Source organism: Chiloscyllium punctatum, chromosome 3 (assembly GCF_047496795.1).
Source record: "Chiloscyllium punctatum isolate Juve2018m chromosome 3, sChiPun1.3, whole genome shotgun sequence".
Classification (NCBI taxonomy): domain Eukaryota; kingdom Metazoa; phylum Chordata; class Chondrichthyes; order Orectolobiformes; family Hemiscylliidae; genus Chiloscyllium; species Chiloscyllium punctatum.
In genome coordinates this window covers 137,026,657-137,054,468 of record NC_092741.1, presented here as the reverse complement: position 1 = coordinate 137,054,468, position 27,812 = coordinate 137,026,657, and the positions used below count along the sequence as shown (strand labels likewise).

Genomic DNA, 27,812 nt, shown 5'->3' with positions numbered 1-27,812 from the left:
TCCCATAACTCTTCATATCCTCCAGGTCAACCTGTGTCCCTGTCCCTTTATTGCTCCATGTCAATTTTCTGACAATTCATGCTAACCCATGCCCCCACTTATGACTCTAATCTACGCCTAAAATTCACCAGTTGAAGAATTAACTGTATTAAAAGACTCATGCACAAAAAGCCATTCAGTATATTTACATTCCTTTGAACACATAATGTTTATAGTAACAAACATCCAATCAAGTACATAATCCATTTTGATAACAAGCATTAGAATTCATAGTTCCACTTCAAAGAGTCTATATCTACTTGGAGTTGTCAATCAAAATTAGAAATGGCAGGAGAAAGTGAAGACTGCAGATGCTGGAAATCAGAGTCGACAGTGTGGTGCTGGAAAAGCACAGCAGGTCAGGCAACAGCCAAGGAGGAGGAGAATCGGCATTTCAGGCATAAGCACTTCATCAGGAATGATGACCTGCTGTGCTTTTCCAGCACCACACTGTTGACTCAGAAATGGCAGGAAAGCTGCTGTGAGAATGCATTGCTATGAAATCAGTCACATGGTACTAATCCAATAATGGAATATTTCAGGCATATGGTGACAGAAAGAATGTTTTGGAAAACTTTCACCAGGTATATAGTTTATTCCTGTTCAAATAAGTTCAGCCACAATGGGCTGGGAATTTCCTGTGGCTGTGAACTGCTAAGTGCAAAATTAATTAGTCCATTGGGATCAAATCTGGCTACCAGCCATATAATCGATGGTTCGGTGGCATGACTTGGACGCCACAGACCCATTTTAAGAAAGTATTGATTATCTTAGCTTCTTCCTGAAGAAAGCTGATGGGCAAGAAAAATACTTATTTCATTGGGGCACATTCATGGCACTCTACACCACCTAAATGAGACAATGTCCTGACAGGATTCCCAAACACAAAGGTCCTCCCCACTGATTTACGTCAAAGTCATGTAAATGCAGGAATCAACTGCTGATTCGAGATACATTGGCAAGGTCACAACTGTGAGCACCAGGTAGGTACATCCCAACATTTCTGGTGCAGGCGACAATAATTTCTGGGCCCCAGGATTTTTTGTATAAATTCAAGAGTTTGAAGAAAAACTGAGCTGTAGCACCTTTTACTATCCCAAAAATACAAAATGACCATTTTTTTCTAATTATATTTGAAGGACGAAGGAAGGCTACAAAGCTCAGAGGCCATGTCACTGTAGGCAACAAATGTAAATCAATGTTGTCCTGCCTCAGTCTAGATCACTTTTTCAGCTTCCCATTGGAAGATTAGATGGCTCAAAGCCATACGAGTTGATCAGGAATAACAATCACCATGCAACTGTAACAAAGATTCTCAAGCTATTTCCAAAATCTCATTTATTGCATTGTTTTGAAGCACATGGCTTTGCATTTTAATTCAACAGTGAAGCCACTTAAAGATCTTTGGGACTTAAATTATTCTTTAAATTCATTTCTAAAAAGGTTGTTCAAAAGTTAAACAGTCTAAAGGCTTTAATAAACTTTGCTTAGCAAAAAAAAATTCGTGATAAGATGATTTGTTTCACCAGTATTTTTGCAATCCTTAAGACAGTAGAATATGTAACAAAATCCTTCCTGTTATTTATAAAATTCATTAGACTGTGACAAAGAAGAAGGTTACACTGATTAGAGATTTGCAACTTATTATTTTATTCATTCCAATGTAATCAATTTAATTCATCTCCTGGGACTAATTTTTTTTTCAAATGCAATTCTATTTAACAGTTAGCGTGCTGATTAGGCAAAAACAGATTTAATTAATCAGAAAACTACAAAAAAGAACTAATCACAATGATACAGAGTGAAAATTATATCATCTGTTATACAATAAAGAAATGTTCTGAACAAATATATTAGTCAAGATGCATCTGGTGTGCACAAACTGCTTGATTTTTTTTTCAAAACATTAATACATTTAAAATAATCATATTAATGAGGATGTGAAAGCTGCAGCTTCATATAAATGCATATTGATGGCTTTACAGGATGGCTGTCCATTAGTGCTGAAAATGTCTCTTCAAGATGTCATTTTGTTTTTCAGTCAAAGACTTTGTTACAGAATGTTTAACCCTACAAGTAAACAAAGCAAAGTCTGTTATGGAAAAGAGTTCTAATGTGTTTTTTTGGATAACCGCCCGTCATTGGAAAAGATATTCAGAACTAGTATACAATAAGTAGCTGGTTCAATATTGCCTATTTTATACCATCACCCAAATTGAAAATCACCCTTAGCTTGCTAACAAGAATGCCTGCGGGGAACAGAGAAATAAGTTACAATTCCCATCGCCTTGTGAATTGCTTTTTGAGTTTTAATGTCCTCGTTTTTCTGCATTGAAAAGGAAGATTATAGTGCATTGATTGAACAATGCAATCACTGAACATAAATATTATCCACTACGTAAGATATTTGGATAAGTACATGATAGGAAAGGTATATCGGGATATGGGCAAGGAGAAGCCAAGTGGGATGAGTTTAATTTGGCATTATGTTTGGCATGGGACTGGTTGGACCGAAAGATCTGTTTCTGTGCTGTATGATATTGTGACTCCATGTACCTATGTATCCATGCTTGTTCATTGGTAATGCACTGGGCAACAAGAACAGACACCTCTAATGGAGCAATCCAGGATACCTAGGATGTAACTATTTTCACTTGTGCAAATTATTCAGCTAAAAGCTTGCAGTGTCACTTGGGTTATATGTGTGTCACTAGATTTATTTGGAGGTTCTAAAGTACTGTTGCTTGTACAACAGCATGTACAACAGGTGAAACTGTGTGGGATACTTGTCATCTTGATGATGTCACGACAATCAGCATCTAACTGAGAGACAGGAAAACAGGAAGGATGGGACTCACTAATAACCTCCTTTCATCATGGCCCCATCTCTCCATGCACACCCCCAACCACATTATCCAGCTTGGCCTGGATCCTCTATAACCCTGGGATTTCACAGTTGTCCTTCCTGCTGCAACCTCTCCCTTCCTGGCATCAGCAGCACCTCCAATTTACTGGCAGCTCTCACCAGGTGGCACTGGTGCCACTCCCACCTGCTCCCCCCTCCATGACCCAATTCGTCACTCCAGGGGAAGGCCTTGGTACTACCTGGTTGAAATATGGTTCTAGAACATAGAGCATGGAACATTGCAAGCCCATCGGCCCTCGATGTTGCGCTGACCTGTGGAGCCAATCTGAAGCCTATCTATCCTCCACTATCCCACGTTCATCCATATGTTTACCCAATGACCATTTAAATGCCCTTAAAGTTGATGAGTCTACTACTGTTGCAGGCAGGGTGTCCTCTGGGCCTTCTTGATGTAAAGCCAGCAATAATCACTCACCAGATGCCCAACATGTTTCCACAACATGTTTCCACCCATGACATTAATTGGTGCAGATGGGGAGCTCAAGGATTGGCAGAAAACAATGACTGCATGTGTTTTCCACCCCTCTCTTTCTGCTTTCATCCCACCTCACTCTGACCTGAAGTTAGAAGAGTCCAGAGAGTTAGAAATTGGGGGGCTCACAAGTAATGGATGTTGGTAACCCCATCTCGGCATCATTGTGTCACAGTGAACTCAAAATGATCAACTAACACGCACTCTTTTGGCTCCACTGCTTTCTCCTCTTGTCTGTTGAGGGGTGACTTCCAAGTATTTACAAATTGTCAGACAAGGCACAACACCAATGAGGAATAGTGCTGAGGTGCAGGGATCACCCATTCATAAGGAAAATACAAAAGCATCTGCTAATATCAGAAACAAAAACAGAAGTTGCTGGAAAAGCTCAGCTGGCAGCATCTGTGAAGAGAAATCAAAGTTAACATTTCGTGTCCAGTGACTCTTCCTCAAAACTGATATCATATGGTCCAGTATCACATGGTCAAATATCACATGCCCAGAATGTCATATGGCCAAACCTTCATAGTCCCTCACTTGAGGGTAACAGCCCAGTGGGAGATAGTGTGAGTCCATGTTTTTTGAATATTGCTTTGTACCAGATGATTTAAAAACAAATGAAACTTGCAGCAACGGCCTCAGAAAGGATGATCCGGTCCACCTGCTGTCTATCTGTGTGCTGACATTTGTTTCAGGCATGAACATACCTTCAGGACTTTTCACCCTTTCTCAATATGGTGGGACATACAGTCACTTCCAGCTGGAACTCTAACCCTAACCCTAAACCTAACCCTAATCCTAACCAGCTGGACAGAGCATGCCCTTTCTGCCCATCATACTGAAACCTTGGGAGATCATCTGACATCTGAGAAACAGGTAGCCTCTGATTTTGAGCCCTTTACTTCAAAGTCAAACAGTGTTGCTATGAAATTCACTTTCCAGGTACACTTACAGTCAGAATTTCTGAACCTTCCAATCGGGAGGTGAAGCACACACCATTTTTATTTTTCACACATGAATGGGACACATGATTTTATTTTCAGGTTGCTAAATAGTCATTCCGAGTTGCAGTATATTGCAATCTGCTGCATGTCAAAAAAAGTACTCATCTAAATTTCTCATAAATTATGGAATATGAGGTGAGAAACAAATCTGACTCTGGCAATGTTTGCCTTTTCCACTCTTGAACAAAGAAACATGGAACAGCAAGTTGGGCCCTGCAGTAGTGTTATGTGAAGAGTGAGTATACTCGTGTATTGTGGCCTTATTCTCACTGCATACCAGCTTGATGTTAAGGCAGTGGAGGCTCCTCCAGTTGATGAAATTCACTGGACATTTATTCCACATCTCAATGGTCACAAGGCTGCAATAAGTCATGCCCTGCACCTGGGGAATACCTGCAATGGAAAAGAATCCCATGGTCCTGGGGTGTGAGGCCCCATCCAGCTGAGATGGTTTGAATGACCCAGCCTTCCCACTCAGCACATTAATGACCTGCAAGAAACAATGATATTCTGTTCCTCAAATGAGCTTGAGTCAAAGACGTTCAAAGTGGAGTGGACTCGATGGGCCGAATGGTCTTGCTTCCACTCCTATACCTTATGGTCTAAAGCCACAATGATTTTAATTCAGGTATGGTGCCCAGTACTGCGAGGTCTGAGGTCTTTCTCAATGTGGGAATGAGTCTCAAGCACCATCTGTTCACAGTCTCCAGCTGACAAGTCCAGGAATCATCCTCTTCAATGGCATATTCCATGTGGAGGGCATGGTCTTGCCTCAGTGGACCTGAATCCCATGTTTGTTTGCAGTGACATTCACAACACTTAGTGGAGCCATCGCCAACACAACTTACACCTCACTGTTCCCCCAGAGAGTTAGGACTCCCTCAACTGATCAAGTGATCACAGTCCACTTGTTCCACTAACTTCGCTCACTAGAAGACAACTGTGTTACAATGGATGAGCATCATTCATGCACACTTCATAAATCCCTCTTATTGAAGGCCATGACTGGTTCCCCACTGCATCTTATCATTTGATTTGTTTCAGATCCAGCATAATTTCCTCCAAGCATTGTAGACTAGACCTTAAAGAGTCAACAGCAAGCCGGATCCCACTTTTCCCATCTCACCACAAGAATTTCTGGTTGTTCAAAAAGTATCCAAAAAGTAGGACGATGCTGCATGTCTTTCACCTCAGTTCCTGTCATCAGCTAGTCATTTAAATCCTGTCAGTGATATTTAACGGAAACTACCTCAGTTCCCAGGGTCCTGATCACAATATCAGGATATTATGATTCGTTGAGGATAGCCAACTCACTACTTCTTCTCAGGAAGGCCCATCAAACCACAAGCCAATCAGTGAGTGGCATGATCACCAGCACAGCTTCCCCTGGAATCAAGAGCTTGGGTCAAAAGTCTTGCCTGCTGAGAGTTGCCAACAAGTCAGCGGGCAGCAGCTCTTTGTGCTCAGCAGTGCTAGAGAGGAGATGGGGCTGCTTCAGAAAGAGACACCTACTGGGTACTCAGGATTCCAGAGGAACCCAGGCCACATGCAACTAATGGAATGGTGGTGGTGGGGGGGGGAGTGGTTTTCACGGTCTGGGGTCTGTGATGAGAGGTCAACAGTAGGTCAGCACCAAGGACATGGGAAATATATAAGTTGTTAGGCAAATTTTATTTGCCTCGTCATCACATATAAAATGATCAATGCCACCAAGCAGCAATTCATTTCCTATTTCTCTGCACAATCCTGCCAGTAATCAGCACCACTATGTCAAACATGTTCTAAACTTAAAGAATTAGTTGATGTGGTGTTACTTTTAAACTTTTAATTTCAAGCTACAGCAGATCATCGAGACTTACCACATGCTTCACCTAGGGTGTGGAACAGGGGATACTGTCTTCACTTGTTATCTTTGTAACCATCTAAGAAAAGACATAAGCACACAAAGTCATTTCAATAAACATGCAGTAAGATGAATGACCTGAATTAATTTATGTATCTTGAAACTAATGAATTCACCTCTTTCCTTGAGAACCTAAATCACAGAGGTTTATAAACCAGCTAAAAATCACAACACCAGGTTATAGTCCAACAGGTTTAATTGGAAGCACACTAGCTTTCGAAGCAACGGTCCTTCATCAGGTGTTAGTGGAGGGCTCAATCCTAACAAGAATTTGTAGCAAAAATTTACAGTGTGAAGTAATTGAAATTATACATTGAAAAATTGATTGTCTGTTAAGCCTTTCATCTGTTAGAATACAGTGATAGTTTCACTCCTTTCATGTGTAAATCACAAAACCTTTTTTAAAAAAAGTTGCATTCTTGGGTTAGCTGTTAACAATGGTGATAACATTGTTAACACCATTGTTAACAGCTAACCTGAGAATGCAATTTTTTAAAAAAATTTTGTGATTTACACATGAAAGAAGTGAAACTATCACTGTATTCTAACAGATGAAAGGCTTAACAATCAATTTTTCAATGTATAATTTCAATTACATCACACTGTAAATTTTTGCTTTCAATTCTGTGTTAGGATTGAGCCCTCCACTATCACCTGACGAAGGAGCATCACTCCGAAAGCTAGTGTGCTTCCAATTAAACCCGTTGGACTATAACCTGGTGTTGTGCAATTTTTAACTTTGTACATCCCAGTCCAACACCGGCATCTCCAAATCATAATCCAGCTAAGGCACACAGCACTAGTGTCCACAAACTCTGTGACTAATGGTGACTAAAATCTGACGCTGTTTTTGAAGAAGCATGGGCAAACACTTTTATAACAAAAGAATCATTTTGCTTAATCTGGACAAATGAATTCTCTAAATGTATTATTTGCTCGTTCATTGCCATATAAAAGATGAGGAAGAGTAAAGTATAGAAGAAATGCCGCAGTAAATAGCTGACACATACTTAGAGTAAATAATAATGTTTAATTTCAAGCTCTTTGATCCAGTCCATATATGGAATCAGCCTTTGTAAATGAATACTCAATCACAACCTTTCCCATTCGGATCTAATTTCATAGGAAATTGAGAATACATTTTAAAGTTGAGAGTGCATCATTGGAGTCAATAAAATGATTCAAATCAATTGGAGGTTTTACACAATAAGGAGTTCATTTTACAGGTTTGTATTTTTTTGAAATTTAAAATGAACTGCCATCTTGTTGTTCTTTCTTTATCTATAAATTACTAAATCTTACCAAGTCTGTGCACCTGAAAGACCTACCCTTGGATTTTGCTGACTTCCTGAAATGAAATCCAAACAGTTTTCTGAATTTCTCCTGTCCCCTTGGTGCCTGGAATGTAAACCATGATTGTTCAGCCAGTTCTTCCAATTACCTTAAACCATAGCACACAAGCTAGAGCTGCTAGTACCTGCTCACCTACTGGACATGAATGTTCAGCCAACCAAAACTTCACAAAGGTATTATTCCTCTTCAAGGAATGACGTCTGGGACATTATGAAGTCAATCAATTCAGTCTCAGCAGCATTTTTAATTGGCATTCAGAAAGCAATATTGAGAGAGCAGAAACCTTCGGAAGATTTTTATGTTTGGTCAGTTTTGTGCATCAGTATAGGACAGCACTGCAATAATGTTTTTGGCTTCAAGGAAAAGGAGCAACAAACCACAGAACTGCATCAGGACCATACTGTGCTATCATGGTTCACTTGCTTAGCAGTTCTCAAAGTAAGCAATCACATGCATAAATTGGCCATGTGGGTGAAGTACGGTGTAGTGATATTGGATCTGCAGTGCAACACAAATCACAACTTTCAAAAGTGCAAATGACTAAAATGAATCTTTAAAATTTTCCAAATGTCAAACGGTATTATTTGGGCACATAAAGGGATAAAACAAACACATTGCTTAAACATAATGACTATGTTAACTTTAAAAGTAAAATATGGCTGTTGGACACAAATGCATTGAAAGAAAGCAGACTGTTCACATATATTATCAGCATTTAACATTACTATGAAATAAAAATGTTAGTTCGAGCCAATGATATGTCAACAGTGGATTCCTCACATTATCTTTTGTTGTAAAGGCAAAATCTTTGATATCATAAATTAACCACCAACTACTTCTCTTGCATCCTCTCCCAACCTAACAATTGATGGATTCTTAATCACCATCAAGGTCTTCATCTTGAATGGCAAGTTAATATTGCATTTAGAGGCCTGCAGACTTCCTAGTGCAGCAAACATATATGCCAGTGCACCCATCAGATATACTGTTGAGTAAGTTGGACTATCAGAGAGCTTATCTGAAGTATCTGCAGCAAAATCTCATTCTGGTTATACCACACCTGAAATATTGTCAACAGTTATGATTGACTTATCCAAGGAAAAACATGGTGGCATTAGGTTAAGCCTGGGTATGGGGAGACTTTCTTATGAGGACAGGTTGAGTAGGTTGGGTCTGTGCTCATTGGAGCTTAGAAGAATGAAGGGCAACCAAATTGAAACATGTGAGATTCTTCGAGAGTTTGACATGGTAGATGAAGAGAGGTTGTTCCACTTGTGCGAGAGTCCAGAAAGCATAATCTTGGAATAAGGGCCACCCAGCCAGGACAGAGATAAGAAGGAATTTCTTCTGAATGTTGTGAATCTATGAAAATCCTTATTGCAGATGGTTGTTGAGGCAGGGTTGTTAAATATATTCAAAGCTGAGTAAGACAACATGGTGGCTCAGAGATTAGCATTGTTGCTTCACAGAGCCAGGGAGCTGGGTTTGATTCCACCTTTGGACAACTGCATGGAGTTTGCACATTCTTTCTGTATCTTCTTGGGTTTCCTCTGGGCACTCTAGTTTCCTCCCACGGCTCAAAGATGTGCAGGTTAGGTGGGCCATGCTAATTTGCCAGTAGTTTCTAGGGATGTGCAGGCTAGGTCAGTTAGCTGTGTGAAATGCAGGATTATAGGATAGGAAGATGGGTCTTTGGAGGGTCGGTGTGGACTTGATGGACCGAATGGCCTGCTTCCACACTGTAGGGATTCTATAGACAGATTTTTAATGCTTAAAGGATTCAGGTTATGGGGGAAAGGCAGGAAAGTGAAATTGAGAATGATCAGACCAGCTACAACCCTTTTAAATGGCAGAACAGATTCATTGAACCAAATAACCTACTGGTGCTCCTACATCATATGGTCTTATGATCTCAAGGACAAGTAAGAATTGGAAATAAATACTGGCCTTAACAATGGTATCCACTTGCCGTGAATACATAACAATTAAAACTATGTGTAACAGATTTTTTTATCAATATGTTTATCAATTCTTTCAAACCATTACTTGAGTGGCCAGAATATTCTGGCAAGGATTCATTCAGCACGACAGAAAACCATTCAGCCCATAGGTTGATACTGTTATTTTAAAAGAGCTATGCAAGTCATCCCACTCCCCTATCCTTCACCCAAATTTGCACATTTTTTTCCTTTCCAAATATTTATTCAATTTCCTTTTACAAATTACTACTGAATTGTGTTCCAGCATTTTTATAGTCCATGATGTGGAAATGCCGGCATTGGACTGGAGTGGACAAAGTCAGAAGTCACATGACACCAGGTTCACCTGATGAAGGAGCAGCACCCCAAAAGCCTGTGAATTTAAATAAACCTGTTGGACTATAATCTTGTGTCAAATGACTTCTGATTTTATAGTACATTTCACATCACAATAGTTTGCAATGTAAAAAAATTATTCTTGTTTTTTCACTTCTTGTTTTTCTTTCAAATGATCTAAAATCTGCAGCCTTTGGTGACCAAACATCCTCCCAGAGAAAATAGTTTTTCCCCTTTACCTTGCTGAAACCCTGCATCATTTTGAATATTACGAAATCTCCACTTTATCTTCTCTGCATTGAGCAAAATAATCCCAGAATCTCTAGTTTCACAATATAACTTAAATCCCGTTCCCCAACCCCCACCCCCCCAAGGCACCTTTCTAGTAAATATCCTGTACACCATCTGCAAGCCATTGAACATACTTCCTGAATTTTGGTGAACACCATTCCCTGGCTGAGGTCGAATCAATGTTTCACAAAGGTTTATCCGAACATATTTTGATCTGCCTTTTATGCCTTCGCTTATAAAGCCAAGGACCCCATATGCTTTGTTTAACAGCTATCTCAACCAACCTGTCACCTTCAAATATTTGCTTAAGTATAATCCCAGGTCTCTCTGTTCCTACACTCCACTCAGAATTGTATAATTTTGTTTCTATTGCCTTCTGTTAGCGTTGCTACCTAAATATATCACTTCACACTTGCCTGCATTAAATTTAACTTGCCATGTGTTCAGTCATTTGATTAGTATCTGTCCTTCTGAAACCTGCTACTGTCCTCCTCAATGTTCACTACATCTGTAAATTTTGTGTCATCTGCAAACTCAAATTTAATTGAATATTTTTTATGAATGACAGGAAATTATGCTAAATTTTAAGGAATGTCATACAGAGAACAAGCTGAAAATATTTTACGCATCCTGCGGCAAAACATATTCTGACTTGGAAATATAAACTGTATTTAGAAGAAACATTTTGCAAACACAAATGTAGAAGTTAAGGAAGATTTTTGCAAATCATATGTCAACAAGAATTGATACAATACCTTTGCAAACTTCCCCTTAATCATCCCCATCCCTATCTTCAATTCAGTTCTTTCAAGAAAGGTCTCAATAGCTTGACTCTTAAATGTCAGTCAGTGAAATCTTACTGCCAGTTGTTTTTATTTTTAAAAAGCACCAAACACATTGTAGCATTCAGTATTGATATACCTGTGAGGTACCTGTTCCAGCATATTCCATGCAGATCTGAAAGGATAGATCCCATGGCGTTCTGTCTAAAATCAGCTGCTAGAGACTTGTTCATCATTGAGTAAGGAAAATAGATCATGCAGGCTTACAGCATGACAGCAGTGTGTATCATCTACAAAATGAACTGCAGAAATTCTTCAACACTCCTTGGCCAGCACTTTCCAAACCCACAACCACTACCATCAAGAGGGACAAGGGTAGCAAACACATGGAAACACATCCACTTGCAAATCCCTCTCCAAGCCACTCTCTATCCTGGCATGGAAATATATCACCATTTCTTCAGTGCCACTGGATCAAAATCCTGGAACATCTTCCTCAACAGCACTGAGGGCCTACATACATCAAATAGACTGCAGATACTCGAAATACACCTTACCAGGCAATTACTAGGTAGTTGGTGATACAGTGGCAAGAGGATTGAGCAAATAACTGGTTTCCGTACAGCCTATAACATCATTTAAAGGTGACAAAACTGCCAAGATTTGAACAGGTAGCTTCTCCAGGGTAGCTAGGGAACAGCAACAAATGCTGGTCCAGCTGATAATGTCTACATCCCATCCCATGAATTAATTTTCAAAATTTGATGCTCCCACCCCCGGAAGTGACTATTCAATTATTTCTTGCAATGGGATTTTAACCATTCAACTCTTGGCAGTTTTGTCACATTTAAGTGATGGCATGGAAACTATAATGAGGCCAGTTAATCAGTCAATCTTCTTGCTACTGTATCACTAAGTCCCTCGTGATGGTAGTTTCTAGAGCAGTCATGTAAAGGGTCCTGACAAAATCAAGAAAAAAAGCAAATGTCCATATCTCAGGCTGTAGAGATGCCCAACTCCCTTCCCAACTACAAACGCTCTGATCCTTAATGTGATTTCCTAAGAAATATTACACAAAATTTGAGTACAGACGTCAGGGGCTTTGGCTCCCTATAAAATTCCCTCCACTCACGTATGGAGCTGCAACAAATTCTTCACTGCATGACCATGGCTTCTTCACAGCTCACAGCTGCAGATTCACCACAAGGAATACCACCAGGAGAAAAGTTAATGTAATAACATTTGATCCAGGCAAGTAGGTCCAGCAGAAGGTGGCAGAGGCTTTTTTTTATTCAATCATGGGATATGGGCATTGCTGGCTGGGACAGTACTTATTAATAAAAAAAGGTGGTAGTGAGCTATCTTCTTGACTTGTAACAGTCTATTTGCTATAAGTAGACCCTCAGTGTCATTAGTGAGAAAAGTTCAACCATATTGTGGATAGCACGATGGCTCAGTGGTGCCTGCTGCCTCACAGTGCCAGGAACCCAGGTTCAATTCTAGCCTTGGATGACTATCTGTACAGCTTTTGGCACATTTTCCCCATGACTGCGTGGGTTTCCTCTGGTTTCCTCGCACAGTCTAAAGATGTACAGGTTAACAGGTTGCCTGTGCTAAATTGCCCCTAGTGTACAGGTTCAGTGGATGGGGAGGCTGGTAGTGATTCTGGGTGGGATGCTGTATGGCAGGTCGGTGCAGACTCTGTTGATAAAATGGCCTCTTTCTGTACTGTAGGAATTTGATGATTAACATACAGAAGGAGATCGATCGCAAAATCTTTCTCACAAATTCAATGATGCTCAACCAATTTTAAATTAATATTTTTGTTTTCAAATATAATTGTGGCTATGTTCCTACCAATCTCTGTACCGTTTTCAGTCCTCAAACCCTTCATGTTATCTGCTTTCTCCAACTGTAACCGCTTGTAGATTCCCACATTTAGTCACTGTATCATCAGAGGCTCTTCATTCTGGAATTCCCTCTCTAAAACCCCTTCTTAGTAAAATATCCCAAGACACTTCACAGGAGAGTTATCCATCAATGCTTGGCATAAAACTGCGTAAGTTGAATTCGAAACACAAACAATCTCATGAATTAGCACAGCAAACTCAGAGGGTTGAATAGTCTATCTCTGCTCTTGTATGTTCGTACATCAAACTTCATTTGATAATGCTCTTGTGAAGGCCTTGGGGCTTTTTATGAAAGATCTTGGATAAATGCAAATTGTTACGATGGTGCAAGTATAAATTAGAGTTCTCAATATCCAAATTAGCAAGGGTTGGCGTATGCATCACATCCTGTGCCTCAAACAGCATGAAAGTTTGGGTTGGCTGCATTCAGAATAACCAAAATTTATTTTGATCAGTCAATCTGAAGCAGACTGCCAGAGGTCAACATCAAACATTTCAATTTTAAAGCCAGGAAAAATTTGCAATGCTTATTTGTAAGTGTAATTTTGAGGTATGGAGAGTCAAAGTCAACAGAGCCTTCCCAAAGATTTACCTTTCCTTGATAACTAAATTCAAGATGTTTTCCAAACAATAGCCTTTTATTAATCCAATTAATTAATCATACTGTACAAGTGAGATATTCAGAGGGTTTGTTATGATGGTAACAAGAGCAGAAAAATCGGAGAGAGTTGAAATGTAATGTTATAACATGGAGAGTGAAATATTTGTTCTTGTCATGCTGTTTTCCAGCAACTGCACACAGAAGTAATGATGATTTTTCCATCTCAGAATCAGGTGTGCAGAGTCTGGAAAATTCAGACCTCCAGTCGGCTAACCTGCGAGTTTCATTTTTTGCTCCTTTGGACTAACTGGAGTTTCACCTATTACCCTCTGAAGCAATTCAGGGAAGACCACAGTGGCTGCTGAGTATGGAGTAGGGCTGTTTAAAACACACAATAAAACCTGCAGGACATTCTAGTACTCATCCCTCAAATTCCCATCCATGCCCTTGCCATGTCAACTTATGCCTGTATCCACCTTCCCAATCATTCAATTCCATGCCAACATTATGGTCCTGTACAACCCCCATGGTCTTTCATCTGCCCCATGCCAATCAATGCCTTCCCACTCTTGCCTATGGCCCACTATCCCTATGCCAACTCATGACAACCTATGAAAATGCTCCCAATGCACTGACTTACACTCTCCATGTCAGTATCCAGGAAGGGCAGATTTCAAAAGCCAGGCTAAGATTAAATAAAAATGCCTATTATAAACGTTACTATTAAAAAGCACATTCTCACTGATCAAATTCTGTTTGAAATATTAAACTACCTTCAAGTATCTAATCCCTTTTAATAATAAGCATTTATATTCATAGCCACACATCAAGAATAGCTAATCTCTTTATAAACACTTATAGTTGTTGATCAAACTATGAACTACCAAGTTTCCGCAGACCCTAACTATGATTCTGACAATCTACAGAATACGTCAGACAGCATTAATGCAACAATGACAGCCCTCAGGATTATCTCACAAACATAGGAACAGGTGGAGGTCAGTCAGCCTTTTGGGCTGTTCTATCATTCATTAATAGCGTGGCTGATCTAGCTGTGGTTTCAGCTCCATTTTCTTATCTGATTCATACAACCCTTGAATCCTTTGTCAATAAAATATCTATTTACCTCAGAATTGATTTTATACACTGAGCCAGTTTCCAATGTTTTCTGGAGAAGATAATTTGTAGTACTAAAAACCCTCAGAGAAAAACAATTCTACTCACCTTGTTCTAAAAGAGAGAGACATCTTATTCTTAAACCCTATCTGTTAGTTTTAGTTTCCCATACAACAGGAAACATCATCCTGATTCCGCACTATCAAGTCTCCTCTGGATCATATATGTATAAGTAAGCTCACTTCTCGAAAATGGTGCAAACAATAATTTCTTCCAACCAGAAGCACTTTTTTTTCAAAGTTTTAAGAGCAGGGGATTAAAATGACATTGATAGCTTGACAATTCTACAGGCCTCATCCAATTTTAAGGACATACATAGCTAACCATTCAAAGATGTCCAAAGATGTGCAGGTTAGGTGGATTATCCATGCTAAATTGTCCATAGTGTTCAGGGACATATAGGTTAGGTGTGTTAGCCATGGGAAATGCAGGGTTATAGGGGTAGGGCACATGGGTGGGTATGGGTTGGATGCTCTTCAGAGGTTTGGTGTGGACTTGATAGGCCAAATGGCCTCCTTCCACACTCTAAGGATCCTATGACTCCAAGATTCCAAAAGGTCATCTCACCTCTTCAAAGAACTGTAGCAGGCTCAGACCTTTTCTTCAAATCACTGATTAAAAAAAGCTACTCAATGAAAGGATCTGTATCTCCAATGGCGTCTCTGTGGAGATGGACAAGCAATATACATCCCAAGGAAGGCTGCACTGCAGGCTCCTACCTGTGAGGTCTCTACAGCTTTCTTCATTAAGATCTTTGAAGAATGACTTGTGAGATGTACAGGTAAAGGCCTGCAGTACTATCTGTCTGTTCTCTGGAAACTGACACAATCAGAATAACAAATACTAAATAATTTCTTCACCCAGAAATGGCCATTATAAAAAGAGTCAGCTATTTTGATACTTACAGAATAAAAGGTCCCAGCTATCATAGTAAGAACTGGCTCTGTGCTGTACATAATGGCTGTGGTCATCATTTTCCAGCTGTACTAAATATTCAATTGTTTAATATTGGGATATTGCCTTTGACATTCCAATTCCTTGTCTTGTTCAAGGCTTGAGTAATACTTTATACGTATCACAACCAGATCCTGGATTAATGTTTAACGTTACATTACTAAACTACTCTTCCTTCAGATTACACCTAACATGAACTCATTAATAATTAAAAAGCCTACTAAGTTATATTATTCTATTCCTATAAAGTCCTGACAGGTTACACAATAGTGTTGTACTACTTGAGTTTTGATTCTTTGGTTTTGCTCCTTGTGGCATGTCAGAATTTGTCCAACTCAACCACTTAAATTTTTCTTTTCAAAAAAAAACTGTACTCTCTTCATGCACATTCTACCACAACAATTAACAATTGCATACTTTTGTGGAATTACAGCTCATTAAGTTGCTTTTTATTGCTAACCTTTTCTAACTCTGAGACTTCATCAATATGCTCTTGTTTCTCTGCCAGCTCCTGACATGTTTCTGATTCATGTGATACCGGATCTTTCTGAGCAGATTGTAAGCTCTTTTGTTCTGAAATCACACCTGCAGTGTTGCCATCGTGGATTGGACGTGAGCCTTCTTTCCTTGGATCCTCCTGTTCACTGTGAAGTTCATCTGTTCCTGAAGGTAGTGCGTTTGAATTTCCAAGTATTATAGCATTATGATCAACATTATTTAACAGGCTATCCTCTTTAGTTTTATTGTATTCTTGTACATTTTCAACCAGACCATCCTCATCCCCCGTCCATCCATTTGGGTCATTCCATTGCTCTCTTCTATTCTCATAATCGTCCACTTCATAATGGCTATCTTCTTTATGGTTGGTCATAAATGGAGTATCATCATAAGATGGTATTTCTTCCTCATGCACAATTTCAGCAGGTATCTGTAAAATACAACACAGTTGTTTTCACTAGGCTAGAATTTGCATTTCATCCATTGTCATTGTCATAAATGGAGATCATTACGATATCCTAGCTAATTAATGGTTGCACAAGCTTCAGGATGGATAACAAGTGAGCCCAGCAAGCAGCAAACTAGCATGAAACAAGAATAAAGTTAGAATCCAATAGACAATCTTGCTTTCCTTCACTCTGTTCTGCAACCTGTCAATTGCCATCCTTTTCTTTCCCATTATTAGTGGTCATGTTCCACTAATCTTTTTCTTCTATCCATCCTATGGCCTAATTATGTCATTTTCTTCCTCGCTATATCCTCACTGCTTGTAATGTTATGAGCACTAGAGAGGAACTGTGCTCATGAGTAGCAACTCTCAGGGTTAGGCATTATAGAACATCCCTCTGATTCGTTTTGCTACTGCGAGGGCAGAAATGTAAAATTGCCTCTGCTGTATTGAAATCCATGAACTTCACATTGTATCATACTCAAGCCCATTCAATAATTAGAACTTCACATCAGTTGTCAGAACCTTTCTATGGGAACAAAACCTGACATGTATATGTTGGAGCCACAGGCCAAACATAAACAAACCAAAGAGCTGGTAAAGGAAGGATGATCCCATTCCTGCGACTCCTGCCAGATATGATGCTTGCCCATGCACAGGAATGTCCTAGCACAGAAACACCCAGAATGATACGGCAAACTGGTATGCCCTGCCCAGCCAGCAACAGGCTGAACGTCTGCAGTTTTGTCCTGCATTGCATTTTTACAATTGCTGTCCCAAGAAATGTCACAGTCGACAGGGACAGGAGAGCCCCCAAATCTCCACTGGGTTCATTTCCGAAATATCTAAGGAGCAGTTTCACGCCTCCAAAGATGGCAATTGTTGCTGCCAATCTGTCAGCTCTAAGACCCACCATAAGACTTCAATCTGCCACATAGGAAGCCCAAATAAACCTGACACTAGACACATATAACACATTATTGTTGTTATAACATATTATAGTCCTTATCGTCTCTAATTAAACAGAGCCCACGATGATCAGCCCAGGACAATGCCTATCTAGAATATCCAGGACAATAGGCCCAGTCAGTTAACAGTTCATGCCACCAAATATGCTTAGCACCCACAGCACAAGTAAGGAAAATCAAAGGTTAAGTTGAGGATAGATGAGAATGTCGAACTTGGAAAACCAACAGATTAGGCATGATCTTATTGAAGGGGGGAGCAGGCTGTTTTTTTCATTTGTGCACAGGATATGTGTGTGACTGGCTGGGTCAGCATTTATTGCCCAAACCTAATTGCCCAGAGAGCAGTAAGGACCAACCATATTGCAGTGCCTCTAGACTCATATGAGTGTGCCCAGGTCAGGAATGACTGCTTTCATTCTGTGATATAGCCATTACTGATTACCAAACTTAATGGGTTCCTATGACAATTGACAAGGGGTTACATCTTTGCTATTAGACTAGGTTTTTATTACAGATTTTCATTGGATTCAAATTTCATCATCTGCCATGGTGGGATTTAAACCGTTGTCCCCGGATCATGAAGCTGAGATTTTGGATTACTGGGTCAGTGACATTATCATTAAGCTACCTCTGCTTCTAATGGTACACAGATTTATTGAAAATTTATACACTGTTTGAAATATCTTGTTGCAATCAGACATTGCAAAAAATCTTTTAGATCAATGAAATATGACATTACTAAGTAATTGTACTGAAGAAGGCGTTTTCACATGTTATTCCTTAAACTAAATTGGAAAAGTCCTGAGAATTTTAAAAATGCTTCATAAGATATAGCAATTCTTGAGAGATATAACTTCCAACAGCTACCCTATCAATTTCCTGCACATAAAAATTCAATTAAATCTGCACATGACTTCAATGTGAATTAATTATTAGATCGTGGTATATATATCACATCCATCACAGTCATTGCTGAGGAGGATGATAGAGTGCAAAAAGCCACTTACAATCACAGTTACCAGGCTACTTCATCAAAGGAACAGGGCAGATAAATTATTTTGTATGTGCACCAAACTGAAGGGCACTTTGTCCTAGTCCAAAATAAATAAGAACACAAGAATATAAGAAATAAGAACTAAAATAGATCAGATGCTTCCTCAAAACTGCTCCATCATCCAATATGAAATTAACTGATCTTGGTGCTTGTGTCCTTTTTCCTGCCCAGTCCTCATATTCCTTGAATCCCAGAGTGAAATAAAATCTGCCCAACTCAGACTTAAATATTTTAAATGATGGGGCATCTGTAACAGGCTGGGTAGAGAATTGCAAATATTCACAACATTTTTAGTGAAGGTGTTTTTCCTTACCTCAGTCCTAATGATTAGCCCCTTATCCTGAAACTATGCACCCCTGATCCAGGTTCTCAGGGAAAGTAACTTCTCAGTATCTGTCCTGGTGAGTCCCTTCAGAATCCCATATAGTTCAACAAGGTTACCTCTTATTCTTCTAGGTTCCAGTGAGTATGGGCCTAATTCATTCAGTATCTCACTGTTGGACAAACTTGTCATTCAGTGACTCATCTGATTAACCTTTGCTGGACCACACTGATTTCATTATTTTTATTTTATTCTTTTATCAATTTTGAATTGTCAACTGGAGGTGACTGATGAACTTTGGAACAGTTAGGTTAAAAATAAAATAACAGACCAAACAAGCTTTGTTTGTTTGTGAGTCCAGGCCTGAATGCTAATTGCAGATTGAGCCTTGATTAAAAGGTTTGAGTAGACACAGCGACCTCCAGGAAGAGCATTGTGTTTAAACAGATAGCAGAAGTTGGCTGCTAACCTGACTCTTGATACTGGCAAGTCTGTCGGAGACCCTATGTTCAAATAGATGGCACGTGTTGTATGGTGACTGAGGCCTTGGGCACAGTCATTCAGTCAGTTCATCAGAGTGAAACTTGAATTCAAGCGTTTTTTCGAACTATGTTTTCTGAAAGATGTTTCCGGAATGCTGCTGAGACAGTATGAGGTTTTAATGCTCCCGTCCAAATCTGATTTGCCAGCTTCCAGAAGCTCAAAGACAGGAAAGTTGAGTTAGAACATTTTGCTGCTCCTTAGATGCTGCCTGAACTGCTGTGCTCTTCCAGCACCACTAATCCAGAATCTGGTTTCCAGCATCTGCAGTCATTGTTTTTACCCCTTAGAAGTATTGCTGCCTTTACCTGGGCGAACTGAGAAGATGACCCTAATCAATATTTCAGGGAAAAAAAACAGCCAAGGAGAACATATTTATACCTATGAAAAAAACCATTTCAGTATCCGGGCCAGTTTTGTTATTTTCATTTATTTATCCTTTAACTCTGTTTGTTTGCTTGCCTGTCTTTTGTATGAATGGGGCTGAAAACAAAGTTTTCCAGTTTCAAGCAAAGTCAATCAACTTACAGTGCTGTTTAACCTCCTGTCTGCTAATGTTAGTTTGTATTAATTTATTAAATTGTTAAGACTTCTGTTTAAGATAAAAACCGAAGTCTGGAAATTAATTATTCACAAAGTCTGGGATTGGTTATGCCAAAGTCTTGTTAGGAACTTGCAGTGACTATTTGGGGTCTTTGATGGTTTACTTTTTACTGTGTTGTGAATATAGAAGTAGAAAGGCTGCTTTAGTTCTGCTCTTTGTCTCCATGTCGAAACAAAATCCAATGCAAATACACCTTTCTTTAGATAGTTATGAATCAGATGAGAAATAGATAGCTTTAAAATCATTCCAGATGAATTTCAGACACTTCACTTTCCCAAAAACTATGTAAGTAGATCTGTCATATTTCTCCATTTCATGCCATAGACAACACATTAACAATATTTGCCCTTCAGGAGACCAATCACTAAATTGGTGTGAGTTTCAACATTATCCTATCACCTTGAGATGCTTTACAACAATTATGTATACTACTGATATGGTAAGTGTGCCTATCTTGATGCACGTTTGCAGATGAGTAGAAGATACACTTTACAGTACATTATGTCCTAAATTTACATCAAACTTCAAACCACATTAATGAAGTTGCAGCAAGTTAGTACCCTGAATTCGCACCAAATACTTGGAGAAACTTCAAAGAGCAGCTAGATCACATTTACAAAGAAGTGAAAGACAACTCACACATCATAACAGATCATCTGCTATAGTTTTTCAATAAAATATTATATAGAAACAAATACAGACCTGTTATTAGCACATGCTATAAGTGCAACAAATTAAGAATTATTTAAAGGACAAGATAATAACTAATTTATCAATGTAAAATCAAACATATTCTTTACCTTTCCACCTCAACCAAAGATTATATAAGTGTTCATTTTTGGAAAAAAAGAACACTTACACAGTCAGAACAGAGATTCATTCAAAGTTCACGAGGAGAGCTGGTTCAAAGAGCACCTGATAATATGTGCACTCTGGAGAAATATGAGGATTTTGTTGTGTCTGTTGTAGGGAGGATGAAGGAGATTATTATCAGAATTGTGTTGTTAAATCAGAGAGCTCATTCACCTCAATGACTTTGATGTTTAGCTATTTTTAGAACATCTTTTCAATCTGGAGGTCACTGCAGACTAACATTTATTTCTTGATTTGCACAGGGTGAGGGCGTCAATGGCAATGCTTACATTGATTGGCCCCTTAATTTCCCTTCATGCCTTCAACCTGTGCAAATCATGAAATAAATGGTGGTCCGCAGTGACCCCAATCCTATCCTTGTAACCCTACATTTCCCATGGCTAGTTCACCTAGCCTACGCACCCTTGGAGCTATGGGCAATTTAGCGTAGGAAGGATGTGCAGGTTAGGTGGATTCATCATGGCAAATGCAGGTTACAAGGATAGGATTGGGGGCAAGCGGGTCTGGGTTGGATGGTCTTCGGAGATGCGGTGTCGACTCGATGGTTTGAATGGCCTGCATTCACACCGTAGGAAATCTATGATTCTATGATGAAGTTAGAGGAGAGCCACCTTATTGCAGTTCATGTGGTGCAATTAGGGAGCAGTCCAAGATCTCAAGCTGGCAACAGTGAAAGAACAGCAATATATTCCCAAGTTAGGATGATGTGTGACTTGGAACACAACAAAAACACAGCCTATTTTTGTTAAATATAATCATTTTTAATTTTATAAAAAGCAAGAAAGAGCTTTTAAATGAAATAGATGTTAATGGTGATATACTCTCCCATTTAAAAAAGAATGATCAATTTTAAGAGCGAATCAAATGGAGCTCAGTGAGTGAGCCAGATGGACCGCAAAGCATGAGCTCACATTCCACTGAACCTCTCAGCTATTCAGATACAGAATCCTATCCAACTGTCAGTATCTCAGAAGGAACAACCAACAAATCACCATGAAACCAGGGTCTCGATTCTTCTAATAGGCTAGTACTAAAATGAAATCTGATTAAATATAAAAACAATAAACTCTTGGAGCAAGCATATATATTAAAAAAAATAAATGTTTCAAAATAGCTTATGAATAGACACCAACAACATCTTGAAGAAGAAATAAAATCATGTATTCTTTCAATTTATCTTCCAACATTCATATCCTGCATCTACAAGATGGACAAACCAGAAAAAAAGAACACTTTTAAAATTGGTCAAAGAATGGCAAAAGTCACAACTACATTCTAACCTGATCAATAGGTAGATCCACCCTCATGTCTGCATCTTCTCTCACCTCAGCAGCACCCTGGGTTTCTTTGCGAGGGTCTTGAGCTTTAAATACACCATTGTCTTCTACATCAAAGACAATATTCATCTTGTTACAAACAAACAGATGTTAGCTTTACACATTGCAGTTGTGCTTTCAATGAAAGCCATTTGCTTATGAAAGTCGAATAAGCCAGAAAAGTTAATGTCCCATTATGTGTATATCAACTTCAAACACAATTATTGAATGATATTTCCAATAAATGGCATCATTTTTATTTTCACACCAACTCATCAACAATATGAATTTCGCTCTATAGTTCTGAGCTCAAAAGTTGCAGCTATGATGAAATTTTCCAACAATTTCTTATTCCATTATAATCGGATGATCTCTAGTAAAGAAAGTATCGCCATTTGCAGTGATTATCTGCCAGTGTCCATCTTTACAATGAGTGAGAAGATCTGGCCAAATGCTTGCCACTTTTGACTCTACCAAAAATCAAGCAGGAAAATTTCAGAGCTTAGCACTATATAACAATACAAAATTGCAGCCTTCACATGATTTTTTAAAGAATAGCATTGTAAAATGCAGCAAGGGGCAACACAAGATAAATTGTACATGCGTTTTCTTTTCCTTTTTCTATATGCCACTGAGCAGTGAGGGAAAAGCGTTTCTTAAATAATAGGGCTGATTTTAACCATTAAAATCTATTAAATTCAAGTCAAATTGGACAATGTTATAGGAAACAAATTTCTTCAGAAATGAATTGCATTTAAATTTGATTTCAAGTGCCACTTTGCATCTTACCATAATCTGTCAAAGGATCAGTTGAATGTTTGTGGTGTTTGACCTTCATGGGTTTTGCACGGAAAATAGGGTTTTTCTCCCTCGAAGGCTTTGCTTCCAGATCTTTTGGTTGCCCTTGCACTGACTGGGGAGGTCCCACTTGTCCATCTGTTGTAGAATGGGAGCTATCACCTTCAGACTAGAAGTAAGGAAGAGAAACACTTGCCACGTTCTTAAAAATGATTTTGTTTTATTTCTGTACAAAAGACAGATAAAACAACTTGCATAATTAACATGCGGTGCAAATTCATCTTACATTAATCCACTCTTAATGATGCATAGAGCTCATTGGAACAGTCAGGCATTGATTTTCTCTTAATTCCTGTCCTGTTTCACCAAACAGTCTATCAATCATGGAGCTGGACAACCTCATGATTTACTGACCAATCATGGGAGTGTAGCATTTGCAAAAGCTTGTCATTAGATTTGGGAGCATTCAGGACTCTTGTTGCCAAAACTAAAACATATGCAGAGAATGATCATTTAAGTAATTAATCCCCTCCATTTATATTTTAAAATGTTATTATAACTAACTGTGAGATGGAGAAGGGGACTAGAGTATAAACTTGGGGTACAGTCCAGTTCAGAAAAATAATACCCTTTCAGTCAGGTTTCGTGATGTCTGGAAATTCTCTTTCATATAACTTCTTAAAAAAGAAAATTCTTTGGACATTAGAGAGCTCACAAAGATTACATACCTCATCTCAAAATGTAAATGTCTTTCATCAATTTACTGAGACTTTATTGTCATGTTCAGGCTTTTCTTGTGCTAAGCCACATAAAGGTCTGTTAGCAATGTGAAATGGAACGTATTTTAATTTTTGGCACTGTTAGTGGCCAAATCTATTACATCAGTCAAGTGTGAAAGCAATGATTTGTAGTTATATAGCAGCTTTAATGTTGAATAATGGCCCAATGTACTTCACAGAGGTATAATCAGAGAAGAGGGAAAGTGTCCTCTTTCTGCCCTAATAACATATCTTACACTCATCTCCAGTTTATATATTCCTTACTAGCCACTCTCATGACTCTTAGAAAGCAGGGTGAGACCTGAAGCAATTCTTGATATATTTATCTGTTTTGACCAATGTTCAAGCCTGCCTTGACTGAGTCCAAAGACTTTAAAGAAGACAATGTGAGAGACATGTATTTGAGGCAACAGTCCTCAGCATCACTTCAGAGCATATTAGCTTTGAAATAATATTGATGAAACATACATGTATTCTCACAATGTATCCTAACACATCTCCAAAATGGTGGTCCCTCCCTGCATTATGATAATCACTTCCATGTCTCACCAAACATTTTTGTATTTTCTTAATGAAATTGATTAATTGTATCTATTTTGTGATGTGAACGGACATTCATGGGAAAGTGGGTTGAGAATTTCACAACTCACCTGAAATGATACTTGTTACTATGAAAAGGAAATAGTTGCTGTGTCAACTTGAGTGGGATTCAAATTCTAATCCTGACAGAAAGAACCATACTCATCTAAACCAACCTGGTAGTTGATCCCAAAGCAAATTTACCATAAAGAGTAATTGGCTTAATTAGTAATTCTTCAAAGTCCAAATAACTCGATTTGTCACTGAAGCTTTTTGCTGCAAAGACAGCATGTTGCTCGAACAAGATTATAAAAGATTCCTCATTTTATCTCTTTAGGGGTGAAATTGATTGCAGCTACAAACTCAAAATTAGATAATGATGAATTAACATTCTTCCATGCACACTTCCATTGGAATCAATGGAAATGCTGTTGTGTATAAATGGGCTGCCAACCTACTATGAGCCCATATCATGCCACTAGACCAGACTAGTTGCACTCTGAAATTTGAATCTTTACTCATTGAATTCCGGACTGTTGGTTCTGTATCAAAGTGAAAAAACAAATCGTGCCATGTAACATGAGCATGCAAACTCTTAACTTTTATGTATGAAATTCTATTGCCTGGTAATGGCTCCGATAACGTGGTAGAGGAAGAAACTTTACACAAATACAAACGGCATTCATATTGATCAATTAATATTGGCCAAATATGAAGAGGAGTTTGCAAAGGACAACAGAAATAAAAACATTTTTCTTTCGAATTGTCAATATTTTAATTATATCAAGCCTGGCCCTGTAAGTAATAAGTCAATTCCAAACAATAGTTAATAATCAAAATTAAATTCTGCCAGATGAAAAAGTATCATTGAGGTAACGTATACGAGTGTTGTGAAATTGGCCATTGACGTTAATGGAAAAGCAAATTAGTTCAGGGTAAAAGACGCTGGTAATTCAGCACTAGCCCATTTCTCTCTACTGACATTTGTTGACTTTAATCCTGAAATTTCCAGCACACAGAAGCTGCCATTGCACAAGTTCACAGTGTCAGTACAGCACTGATACCCGAGAGGGAGACTGCTGTATTGTAAGCTAACTACTGGTGGAAAATGACCAGTTTACCTGTTGGGGAGAGGCCAACAATCCAGAATCACTTGATCCACCATGAGAAATTTGCTGTAGCTCAAACTGAGGGAACAAAAAAATAGATAAATTGCAATTTGGTGGAATTACAAGTCAGAATTTTGAACAGGGGTGGTAGCCATCTGAACAGCAAAAGCAAAAATCATAAAAGATTGGAGTATTTCAAAACTACACAACAGGGCACTGCTGATTATTGCAGGCTACAAATTCTCAGATTTCCTTTCATTTCATTCCTTTCAAAATGTTCAATATATTCCTCATAAAGACATTAGCAATATCCTGTTCCCCTATTAAATACATATTGCAATGAAGTTATTGGCTCTTTGAAAATTTTATGTTACACCCACTTTACACATGAATTTCTAGTTTTTCTTTTGCATTTCTAAACAGTGACAAAATGGGGAAACAGAAATTTAAAATCAAACAAGTCCATGTGCAATTAGTGACATAATCCCAAAGAGTACAGGTCAAAACAAGCAGCTGTGGATGTTGTTGATACAGAGTAAGAGATCTATAAAGCAATTTAGGATTCTTTTCACCAGGTAATAGGTCTGGGTTGTCTAGGTAGCTAATAGCTAATTTACCTACTGTCACATTAAACATGTTTCTGTTATTGTTAAATCCTGAACAAGAGACATTTCTAACCCACATATCAATACTGATTGCTCTCAAAAAGATATCAAGAACTCGGAAACCTTGTTTTCCTTGAATGCTATAGAATGTGAAAAGGTCCAAAATAATATTTACAAATAAAAAAACAGAAATTGTTTAAAAAACTCAGCAGAACTGGCAGCATTTGTGGTTAGAAAGCAGAGGTAATGTTTCATGTTGAATGAAGAGTGACTGGACACAAAACATTAACTCTGCTTTCTCTCCACAGATGATGCTGCCAGTCCTGCTGAGAATTACCAATAATTTCCATTTTATTTCTGATTGCCAGCATCTGTAGTTTTTTTTGTTTGTTTTTGTTTAGTGTTTAATTCACTGCCCAATTTCTTCCAGGTATGCCCACCTTGTAAAAGTTCTGTTCCTCTAACAGGATTTCCATTCTTTTTTTTTCCTTGTTCACACTTGTGTTGTTACTGCTATTGACTGACAAAGTACTTGCCAAAATTTGCTTCCACAGCCTCATTATATTCCTCAATGTCTGCCTCCAGCTCAGACTCATCTCACATGGGTTCCAACACAAGTTTCATCCTTTGTGGTTTGAATCGACCCAGGATCACAGGTATCTCCATGATATACAACACTTCTCAGACAGCTGTTCTCGCCGCCTCCCGAGATCCACACTCAATGCCATGCATCACCCTCTGCCAACCCTCGACCTCTCTTTCCATCAGCAGAGCCCTTTGCCTGCTCAGAGCTCCCCTACTCCCAACTCCCACTTCATCTAGGAGAAGCAATGGCCTAGTGGTGTTGTTCAACCACAGACCCAAATAATGTTCCGGGAACCCGAGTTCAAGTCCTGATGATAGAATATGAATTCAATAAATATCTGGAATTAAGATATTTACTGGAATATATTGTCTGAAGATATCTGGAATCCATTGTTGATTGTTAGAAAAAAAACCCATCTGGCTCACTAATGTAATTCAGGGAAGAAAACTACTATCCTTACCCTGTCTGGCCAACATGTGACTCCAGACCCACAGCAGTGTGCTTGACTGTCAATTGCTCTCTGGGCAATTAGGGATGTGTAACAACCCTACCTGGTCTGTGCTGCCCTCATCCTGTAAATTAATTTTAAAATAATCCTCCGGCTCCTTTGCATTTCTAACAAGAAACATTTTATTTTCCTTTCAGGCATTAACGATCACGGGATGCATCAACTTAGAGATAACCCTGTCAGTTTGGAGCCTTCCTCTCCTCCCCTTCCCTCTGGCTTCCTGTTCTCGCCCAATCCCACCTCCTGTTATTAAAAAGAAGGTCACTGGAGCTGAAACATTTACTCTGCTTTTTCTCCACAGATGCCGCCAGACCTGCTGAGCCTTTCCACCAATTTCTGTTTTGGTTTCTCACTCCCAGCATCCATAATTCTTTGTTTTTTTTTCAAAATGACATATACCAGCTTGGTTAAGTTGGATGTTTTACATTAGCTCTTCGGACTAAATTGATATATAATGCCATCATTAAAAGACGCAATCTGCAAAAACAAAGGAAAATCC

The 27,812-nt window shown here is 38.8% G+C and overlaps 1 protein-coding gene across 13 annotated transcripts in view; it reads right to left on the bottom strand.

Moving 5' to 3' along the window:
- Positions 1-1,670: 1,670 nt before the first annotated feature.
- LOC140465522 (doublecortin domain-containing protein 2) overlaps positions 1,671-27,812 on the bottom strand; it is a 137,686-nt gene continuing 111,544 nt past the window's right edge. For 9 of the 13 annotated variants that reach the window (XM_072561086.1, XM_072561092.1, XM_072561078.1 and 6 more), the window contains 7 exons: positions 25,627-25,692; positions 23,139-23,316; positions 22,314-22,417; positions 16,187-16,654; positions 7,673-7,742; positions 6,301-6,363; positions 1,671-2,109 (listed from right to left, as the gene is read on the bottom strand). In XM_072561086.1, the coding sequence (XP_072417187.1) occupies positions 6,341-6,363; positions 7,673-7,742; positions 16,187-16,654; positions 22,314-22,417; positions 23,139-23,316; positions 25,627-25,692 (909 nt within the window). In that variant the 3' untranslated portion in view covers positions 1,671-2,109; positions 6,301-6,340. The remainder of the gene's footprint in view (positions 2,110-6,300; positions 6,364-7,672; positions 7,743-16,186; positions 16,655-22,313; positions 22,418-23,138; positions 23,317-25,626; positions 25,693-27,812) is intronic. The other 4 variants (XM_072561128.1, XM_072561119.1, XM_072561122.1 and 1 more) reach the window with 4 other exon arrangements.